This window comes from Cryptotermes secundus, unplaced genomic scaffold (genome assembly GCF_002891405.2).
Source record: "Cryptotermes secundus unplaced genomic scaffold, Csec_1.0 scaffold945, whole genome shotgun sequence".
In the NCBI taxonomy this organism is placed as follows: Eukaryota; Metazoa; Arthropoda; class Insecta; order Blattodea; family Kalotermitidae; genus Cryptotermes; species Cryptotermes secundus.
This window is the reverse complement of record NW_019731584.1, coordinates 268,677-279,277: the sequence shown is the minus strand read 5'-3', so window position 1 is coordinate 279,277 and position 10,601 is coordinate 268,677. Positions and strand designations below refer to the sequence as shown.

The window sequence follows — 10,601 nt, the reverse complement described above, 5'->3', positions numbered from 1 at the left end:
TTTCGAGCAAAATTTAAATGGCCGGCTGAATATATTACCGCAGGAGCCGCGGCCGCGGAATTTAAATGACCACGTCAAAGGGTTAAAAGCGAAAAACCTTTTAAAGGGTGCACCATCCGCAAAGTGTTAACTGAGTGAAGGGTAATTCACAGAACTACACCACAGGATACATAGCCAATACATGCAATGAAAACAGAAACACAAAATGTGACTGCATAAAGATATTTTATTGGGGTTCCTTTTTATTTTAAATAGTTTTCTAACTTCAAAACCTTCCTCAATGCCTCAACATTTCTAAAACTTCACATCTGTTCAAACCCAGATTTTGTCCGTTACATGTGGGTCCATTATAATGAGGGTTTAATATATTTTCAAAAAGAGCTCGGATCCAGTGAGTTAGCTGTACTCAATACATTTCCATACCTTGCCTTCAATTAGTTCTTTGCCATTAAGCTCGTCTACGGCCCTTTCAGCATCTTCTGGTTCTTCAAATGCAACAAAACCAAAACCACGGGACTTCCCATCATCTTTGCTCATAACCTAGATCACATGAAAAGTTTAGCATTCAAATTATGGCACTTGAAATATTCACCGTGGGATGAGCAGAGATTACTGAAGATGTCTTGATGGTAAAACTGCAAATACAGGACAGAACACAAAGTATTTTCCATAGCAGACTTCCACATTTTTACCATTTTAACTTGTTTTCATCAATATACAAAATTAAAGAAATGCTTTATCATCTACACAGGATTAGGCTCAAATTATCTGCACCAAAATCCTATATATGCAATTGGTTATAACCTCACTTTTCAGGATCCTAGGATTTGTCACAACAGTTGCTTTTCCAGTTCCTGTTCTGATTCATCTTCACTCTGCATGCATTACACCCAACTTGATTGATAGTTTTTCATTTCACAGATATTTAAAGCATTTTTTATCCCAGTATTTCACTGGTGATCTACTCTCATAATACCCAACAAAGGTTGAAACCTCATTTACAATGCTTCCTGTTGTCTGGTGTCATCCTTGAATACGTAAAACTTACTAACAAATTTCAGATTGCTTTTTTCTGTAATATCACGGACTCTCTCTTTCTTCCACTTCTATTCTTCTACTGCCTACAATGCAACAGTATCTTTCATATGACACACACCACATAGAAAACTTCTACTCCAGTTGCCACTGGAATGTCTTTGCGGAGTTGTTACCTGGCAACGAAAGGAGATACACTTTACCAAGCCTTTGCTAGCAACAACAGGAGATATACACATAGAGCCATACAGACTTCAGGCAACATAATGACAATGGAAAGGGTAAAGATCATGCAAAACTGTGTTTCCCTAAGTTTTTCTCCTCCAACCAGCATATTCATATAAGTGGCTCTCCCATTCACCATACAATAGCTTCATTTCCCCATGGGCCGAGATGAAGTATCCTTAAATATATGAAATTAACCCATACACACCCATAAGCAGAGCCACATATTCTCATGTACTTTATGCAAAATGTGAAGGAGTATTTGGAGTTGTTCTGCTACCTTCTGTTTCTCACTTGTCCTCCTTTCAATGTGTCCACGTTCAAAAATGCGCAGGTTTCCTGCAGCAGTATTTTTGACTGAAACTTGCACTTTAATTGCCGGTCACCTTTATGTACAAAATCGAAACAATTTTTGTTAAAAATAATTAATACAAAAAAGGCCCAGGCAAAGGCCGTGTGGCCTGATAAGTTATTGAAAATCTACAGGTGACACCTAGTGTTTAGGAATACTGACATCACAATAACATTTCCTAGGGCAGGCTACCATGAAGTGGACAGAGATATGAGCAGATTAATGAACACCAGTTTTATTACCTTGTGGCTAGTGATCTGGCCATATTTCTCAAACATCTCTCGCAACAGTTCGTCATTGAAGTCCTCACCAAAGTTTTTAATGTAGACATTTGTGAAGAGCTTAGCCTTCTCTCCTAGCTCCTTCTCACGCTCCTTGCGTGGAACAAACTTGCCGACAAATACTTTCTTTCCATTTAACAGCATTCCATTAACTTTCTCGATGGATTTCGTGGCAGCTTCTTCTGTCTCAAAGTGGACGAATCCGTATCCTTTTGATGCTCCGGTTTCATCTTGAGCTACCTAATGAAAAGAAATAATCAAAACCGATAAAGCTATCGGCATCATTTTACCATGCTTATAACAGACAATTAAATTCAAGATTCTGAAATGTTGAATGATGGCCATAAAATATGGAAGTTTATTAATTATACTATAAACAGGGTAGAAATCATTAGTAGTCTGCTTGATGGGCCTGAGANAAAAAAAAAAAAAAAAAAAAAAAGATCAGTGAGGCCACTTGGTGCCCTGAGCAACATTCCAACCAAGCACCTTTTGGATAAAAGTCAAAAATCCAAGTTGTGCTGTGAAATTACAATGGGGAAGGCAATGTATGTGGCATTCTGGTAATTTAATTTGTGGATTTTTTACGAGACAGCTGTATCCAAACTATACAGTACTGAATGGAAGAGTGAGGGGTGAAATGGAAGGGATTCTGAAGGACACTGCTGTGGTCTAATCAAGGTAATATCCAAGCACTTCCCTGGTGGGACTGTGGAAAACCACAAAAAAAAAAAATATGTGGGACATAGTGTAAAATTTAGTGTAAAAACCATTCAGTTTATCAAAGACAATTTTCCAACAGCTGCCATAGCCTTGACTGACTTCTTCATATAGTGACACGAGGGCTGATGGCCAGAATAGTGGAGCCAGAAGAGAACAGTCACTGCCAGGCAACTGCACAGTAAAAACCTGTGTGTTGCAATGAATACACATGCAACAATAGAGAAACTCTTGGGGAATTGCTAGGAAAATGTTTTGTAAGTGGTCCATGTTACAGCTACATAACAGGGACCAACCCCATGTCTAATTCACTAACATGTGACAATTCTGTTAAAGAAATTAATGCATGAAGAAACTAGTTACTTTTCACCAAGTTACTATAAACTGGTGTACAAAACTGTTCAAGTGTGGACCACCAATCTTTAAATACATATCTCCATAATCACAGTCACAGATTTTCAAATCCTCTCAACATCAGTAGCACTGCATAACAAAAGGAACCGAACCCAATGTATGTAGTCAGGACACTGCATCCCATTTCCTCAGCTCAAACAATCTCTAGTGTAAGGCTGTGACAGGATTCGCATGGCAACCTATGCCAGCAGGCTGTACTTACACTGCATCTTTATCATTATGCTCAGTATTGCACAATATCTTCTCTGCCTGTTAATGCGATGCTATTATAATTGATTTGAGTGACAAGAGATCAGTGGCTTCAGAATGCTTATAGATACAAACATGAAACATGGCAACATCAGGGAGCTCATGAAGTTTATCTGGAGTTATCTGATAATGAAGCTCTCAAAGAGACTGCAGTATCAGACTAGGGTTCAACTGCTCTGCCACATGTCCCCACAGATGGAAGTCTCATGAATAAGGTCAAATGGATGTAGGGGGCAGAGAAATGGGCCTAGATCATCATATCACAAGCAACATTGTGCTGTTTCCATTTGAGATGCCACTTTCCGTATACAGCGATCACGGTGTCATTAGTAGCCGATACATTACAGTCAAAGTTGTCAACAGAAACTGGACGAGTCTCTATGCCGTTTTCAAGTTAATTCATGTTTTGCATCTGCAACAAGTATGAGAATACACTAATTTCTTAGCACCCAAACCATTTATAACAGCCCTGTATATCATAACAGCATAAACTGGGCAGTCAACACGACATAAAAGCATCTTCAAGATGAAGACAAAATAGATACTACTGTATCACTATTGTTTACAAGGTGGTTCAAATATGACCGGGACTGATTTGTGTGTAAACAAGCCCTGCGCAGCAGCTGTGTAACCTTGAGAGAGTGAAGCCACAACCTCCACCCTCCCTCCTGTTTGGGTTATAACCTGTTCAGTCCTGTCTGGGAGTTGCTAGAGTGATGAGCGAACAGAAGGTACCGCGGAGTGTGGAACAACGCATTGTGATCAAATTCCTCCTTGGAGAAAACGTCCCGTCCGCTGAAATTCACCACAGACTCCAACAACAGTATGGGAAAAAGTGTCTCTCATGGACCCATGTGTCTGAGTGGTGTAAGTGCTTCAGAGAGGGCAAAGAGCGCGTGGAGAATGAACTGCATGATCGTCGGCCGTGAACATCCATCACTGAGCCAAACATTGATCATGCAGACGCACTTATTCGTGAGAATAGGCGCATCACTATCAAGGAACTTGGAGCAATGCTGTCCATCAGTGTTGGTAGTGTAGAAGACATCGTGAAATACCACCTGCACTATCGCAAGGTGAATGTATGGTGGGTACCACGCACTTTGACAGACGTGAACAAAATGGTGTGCATGCAAGCTGCCAGTCGTCTCCTACAGCAGTTTGAAGTCTATAGTGATCACCAATGAAATGTGGGTGCACTACTTCATTCCCGAGTCCCAGCAGTCATCACGCGAGTGGCGGCATACCAGTTCTCCTAATCACAAGAAAGTGTGGAGGAGCCGTTTGGCAAGGAAAGTGATGACAATGTTCTTCTGGGACTGGCAGGGAGTTATCCATATAGACTTTCTGACAGATGCCAGAACAGTCAATGCAGCTTATTACTCAGACCTCCTGGCAACAGATGTGAAGGAAAAGATCTGATCCAAGCGGAAAGCGGGTGGAAAGCAGGTAGCCTTCCTTCAAGACAATGCACACCCCTATATGGCCAAAACGATGGAAACCCTCTGGAAATTGAAATGGAATCATCTGACACATCCGCCGTACAGTCCCAATTTGGCCCCAAGTGATTTCTACCTGTTCGGGAGGCTCAAATCAGACTTGCAAGGCATGCAGTTTGTGGACGACGCCACAAGCCATTTTTTAAAAGGGCATCAGGGTGCTTCCAGTGCGTTGGAAAAAATGTGTTGACTCTGGAGGGGAGTATGTTGAAGACTGACATGTGCAAGTAAGTGTTTGGCAATTATAGTTAAAAAAAATAATCAGTCCCGGCCATATTTGAACCACCTTGTATTTAGTGTACACTAAATGTTTATACCTTTTCTAGGTCATCATCAGGCGAGTTACAAGAGAAACTAAGTTCTGAAATTGGATTATGTTAACATGGATCTATATTTTACACTCTGTTGTTATAGCAAATACACCTTTTTGGAGAATGTAAGACATATGCAAAATCCTACTGATGCACTGTTGTTGCTCAAAATTAAAAATAATTAAAGTCTATTATATACTAGGAATTTTAGTATTAAGAAATTTATTAACACAATGTGTCTTAAAACTGGTACAAAAATTACGAAAAATGTTTAAATAACTCTCTAAGTTAAATAACTCGTCAAATTATATGTTTAGTTCTAAGTTTATTTTTAATAGTAGTATTCACAATTAAACTAAAAGTTTGATGTCGTTCAGGTCGTGGTTATTAGAAAACCATGGGCCAATGTGCCATGTGGGGCACAATTCACACTGTCTTCATTATTAAGTCACATCAGTGTAACAGGAAGGTGATCGTTAACGTAAGGCTGGTACGTGAATTACAAGAAGAAAAGACTTCCCCTCCAAAGTGAATGGAAATGAATTCTCCAACCACAGTTCACACATCTACCATCACTTTTAGCTCTGTTGACCATATCTTAGATGTCCTCATAGCACAAAAAAAAAAATTCTGCGTCCAAGTCAATATGACTCATCAGTTACCATCCTCATGCCAAAATGCTTTACTGAAGATGCCATATTGTTATTCTCCATGTTTTCTACACCTAATAAGTTTCATGAATCTAGTGCCATAAAAGAACTCCAGATTGTGTCCCATGACACTACTGTTTCTCCTAACTTGGCAGCCATGTTAATGTTGTTGATCACATAACCTTTAGAGTACCAAGACAGAAAATTATTTGGCGAAGGGACAAAGCAGGTTCAGGAATTCATTCATACATACGTGGGGCAATCCAAAAGTTTCTGAAATTTGAATTTTGCGCGTGAATGGTTATGAGTACATCGAAATACCGCTATATGTCTCCTCACACATCCTTCTTGAATCAGTGGGGCAAGCGGCGTCGAGTTGAGTGGTTGGGTTTATTGTTGGTGAAGGTATTTCCATTGTTGTTTTTCCGTGAGTTTGCGGTTTTGCGATGGCTGACCTGAGAGACCAGCGTGTCTGTATAAAGTTTTGTTTCAAACTTGGGAAAACCACTGCAGAAACACAACAAATGTTGAAGCAAGCTTTTGGTGAAAACAGTTTAGGCCAGACACAAACTTACAACTGGTATAAGCGTTTTAAAAATGGCCGAACATTGACTGATGATGATGATCGTTCGGGACGGCCGTCAATGGGCAAAACACCAGAAAATGTCGCAAAAGTTAGGGATCTGATTCTGCAAGATCGTAGACTGACCATCCAAGACCTCTGTAACACCTTGGGACTAAGTTATGGTACATGTTAACGAATTTTGTCAGAGGAACTGAACATGAGGAGGATTGCGGCGAAGTTTGTGCCACGATTGCTGCAAAATGAACAGAAGCAGCATTGCTTGGAAGTCTGCAGGGAACTTCAGCAACAGCTTCAAGAGGATCCAAACTTTCTTTCGAAGGTTGTCACTGGTGACGAAAGTTGGGTTTATGGCTACAACCTTGAAAGCAAGCAGCAATCGTCGCAATGGAAGAGCCCTTCTTCACCTCAGCCAAAAAAAGCTCGACAAGTCAAGAGCAACATTAAGTCCATGTTGATCTGTTTTTTTGATATTGATGGGATTGTTCATAAGGAGTTTGTCCCTCCTTGTCAGACAGTCAATAAAGAGTTCTATTGCAATGTTCTAAGGCATTTGAGGGAGAACATGAGGAGAAAACGTCCAGAGAAGCGGCGCACGATTGACTGGGTACTCCACCATGACAACGCACGACCGCATATGGCTTACATTGTGCAGGAATGTTTGGCTAAAAACAATATGGCAGTTGTTCCCCACCCACTGTACTCGCCAGACTTAGCTCCATGCGACTTATTTCTCTTCCCCAAGATGAAAAACAAGTTGAAGGGGCGAAGATTTGATACAGTTGAGGAAATTCAAGCGGAAACGCAGATGGTACTAAACACCCCAACAAAGAAAGACTTCCAGGATGCATTTCAAAAGTGGCAGAAAAGCTGGGATCGGTGTATGCGCTCCCAAGGGGACTACTTTGAAGGTGATGGTGCAGAATAAGACCTACATAAGATGTAATAGTTTTTATTAATATATTTCGGGAACTTTTGGATTGCACCACGTATATATCTCAGGGGGAATGATAGTTATGACATCTTAAAGAACAGCAAATAACATCCTCAAAATGAAATGCTCTGAACTAGCAGAAGGTGTATACAGACATGTTCCCCCACTTACAACCAGGATCTGGTAGCATGACCACGCTACAAGCATCAGTCAAGAGTGTCCACAATATTGGTAAAAATGATAAAATGGTAAAGCTATCCCAGTAACAGGCCGTGGAGGCCCATAGGGTTGTGAGATGTCGAGGCTCCCACATTTTCCAGACAATCGGCTCATAGATGGCAGTAAGGTTGTCAGCCTTACATGTTGGCCGCGCTTTACTCCCCAGAAAGATTTCTGGTACTCATATCTGTTAGAGGTTGAGTCAACCGCAGGGCCACATGCAGCTGGAACGATTACGTCAATTGAAAAAAAAAACCTCATTGGAACTCGAACCCACGACCTTGCAGTTGTAGCATAGTGCATCAACCAACTACATTATGCGCCCTTTGCAAAAAGGAACACAACAGAAGAGCTTGTAATTAGGGCAAATAACATACCAGGTGGACAAGAGCCTGTGGAACTTATGGTTAATTTACTGAAGCAATAAAGCTATCCCAGGATTGAGCCTTTGTTTCTGGCCAAATTTCTGTTTCCTTGATTACAGATGCAGAGCACTGCTCCTCCTTGCTTTTGTTCTCACCAGTTTTCTGTGCATCAGAACAATTATGTTCTGATATTTTGCTACAGAGCTCCAAAAACATGCTTGCTCATCAAATGTGAGTTAACAACGGTCAATTGTGAGTACTTTTTTTAGCTTCATTCTACTTACATGGACAAGTAAAATCATGATTTTGAAGTGCCCCTCAAGGGCTATAATGTGTTAAGAGTGAAACAATTACAATTTCATCCATGAAGACTTACTAGAGATGGGAAGTGTGTAAATTTTCTATTGAAATTTCAGTATTATGGCCATAGTATCCTAAAGTCATTTACATCAACAGCAAGCTTGTAACAATGCACAAGTTTTAACAATAAAATAACACTTTGGTACTTTTGCTTCAATCTGTAAAACCTCAGATTTTCATTCTACAGCATCCTGCATTCTTCCATTACAGATCACAACAAAGCCTTGGCTTCAACAAATAACATGGCCCTTCTTTCACTCTGTAGGAACCTAAACGTATATTTTCTCTGTTACAAAATGCTCTCTGAAGCTACCCACCTCAATCTACACGCCTGTTGGCATTGAGAACTGCAAACACTCTAAACATTCACATATACACAGTTTATCAAACTCAAGAAGTCTGAATATACAGAGAACTACAGGAAATTGTGTATAACATACCTTACAACTCAAGATGTTTCCAAATGCTGAGAACGTGTCGTACATGGCCTTATTATCAATACTTTTATCCAAGTTTTTTATGAAAACGTTACCAACACCGGATTTGCGAAGCGATGGATCACGCTGTGACCACATGATGCGAATAGGGCGCCCTTTTATCATGTCAAAATTCATGGTGTCCAGAGCTCGCTCGGCTAAAATGAACAAACAGGTATACCTTCCACAAAACCTTAAAAGCAATGTCATAGAAATGCACAGGCAGTCCAATCCAATGTTTGAAATGTAGTAGTAGTCGTAGTGTAGTGTAGAAGAGGGCAAGACAAAAGAACCACAATAAATTGTTGCACTTGGGACGTCGTTTGAAATATGGCTAAAATATCTATAAGAATTAAATTTACTGAAAAAAGTTATGTTAATTACCATCTGCTGGTTGCTGAAAGTTGACGTACGCATATCCCAGGGATCTGCGGGTAATCATGTCCCTACAAACCCGAATTGAAAGTACAGGCCCTGCCGTTGAAAATTTTTCAAACAGCATGGCCTCCGTGACATCATGGTGCAAATCGCCAACATACAAAGAGGCCATAGGGTAATTGGGGCCACCTGGATTCATTTTTGGGTGAAGTTATATATATTTTACCACAGAAGCTAATATTACAATACAACACACTTTCAATCTGCGAAACCTTTCTTCCAAGAAAATGGCTAGCTTCAGTCCTTCCAGAATGCCCACGTTGTAGGTTCAAGACCACACGCACTTAAGTCAACTTGTTTCACGTTAATTTTCACAGATTTTTCGATTTTTTTTCTGGGATTTTTACTAGTTTTATAATTTTTTTGGTTTTTTTAAGTTATGTCACGGAATTGACGTGGGTTGTGTAACCTATGTTTGAGGAGACACAACCTCACACAAACAAGCCCTACTCGCCCTACTCTATATGAGTAGAGAGCGCAGAGAGCAGGGGGTTGGTAACACAATGCCGCTCAATGCTATTGGTGGGCTACAGAGCCACCGTGACGTCTTGAAGCATCACTGCTGCCGCAGTATCCAGCGGACACTATTGACACAAAATGGCTTCACCCAGTGCCGAGAGCTCGATCGGCAAGAGGGTCTGCTATCATACCACCTGCCCTGTCGGTAAGAAAGTATGCTATTATACCACCCGCCTTTGTGTACTCCTCCTTCGCAAAGAATCACTGGGACACACGAATTGCTAGAAATAATAATTGATGTAAATGAAATGTTCATATTTTACAGGCACTGGTGGGAAACTTTCTCCAGATAAATAATGTTGCAACCCTGGCCTCTTGTACTGCAGAGGTTCTTACTCCACTGTGTATTTTGTTTTTGAACTGAGTTTAATATCACTTCGCTCAAAACCATCTGGAGGGGCATGAGTTGAATGATATTAAACTCAGTTCGAAAACAGAAAACACACAACAGAGAAAGAACCTCTGCAGTACAAGATATCAGGTTGCAACATTATTTACGAGTATAAGGAGAAAGTTTCTCACCAGTGCCTGCAAAATAAGAACATTTCATTTACATCAATTCAACACCCACTTACTGAAATGCAATGGATATTTGAACTATAACATATATAGAATGCTTGTGTTTAGGAAAGCTGATGGTGGGTAAACTTGAAAGAAAATTCTGTTTCCATCAGATACTTGTATTCAACTTCGTAACTTTGCTTACAACTTACGCTTGAAAGCTACACAGAACATAGCTTTTCAGTTACATTAATGTGTTATAAATCATGTATAGGGAGTAATAATACTGAGGTTTCCATTTGTTATTAATTTCAGTAGTATAATGAAACTCGAAAATCTGATATACACTACTGTTAACAAGATCAAGATTGAATTTATTAATATATGAAAAGCAATAAAATAACTGCAGAACTCTGACAAACATCATGTTCTGAAACATGCCCATGTTTCCAAATTCAATACTAAACATA

The 10,601-nt window shown here is 40.1% G+C and overlaps 1 protein-coding gene across 1 annotated transcript in view; it reads right to left on the bottom strand.

Annotated features, from left to right (window-relative positions):
* Window positions 1-9,587, bottom strand: part of LOC111867228 (polyadenylate-binding protein 1) — a 25,559-nt gene extending 15,972 nt beyond the window's left edge. Inside the window, exons 1-4 of the mRNA XM_023856879.2 lie at window positions 9,058-9,587; window positions 8,638-8,831; window positions 1,855-2,133; window positions 424-540 (exon numbers count right to left, since the gene is read on the bottom strand). Coding sequence (XP_023712647.1) covers window positions 424-540; window positions 1,855-2,133; window positions 8,638-8,831; window positions 9,058-9,250 — 783 coding nt within the window. The 5' untranslated portion in view covers window positions 9,251-9,587. The remainder of the gene's footprint in view (window positions 1-423; window positions 541-1,854; window positions 2,134-8,637; window positions 8,832-9,057) is intronic.
* Window positions 9,588-10,601: the final 1,014 nt, after the last annotated feature.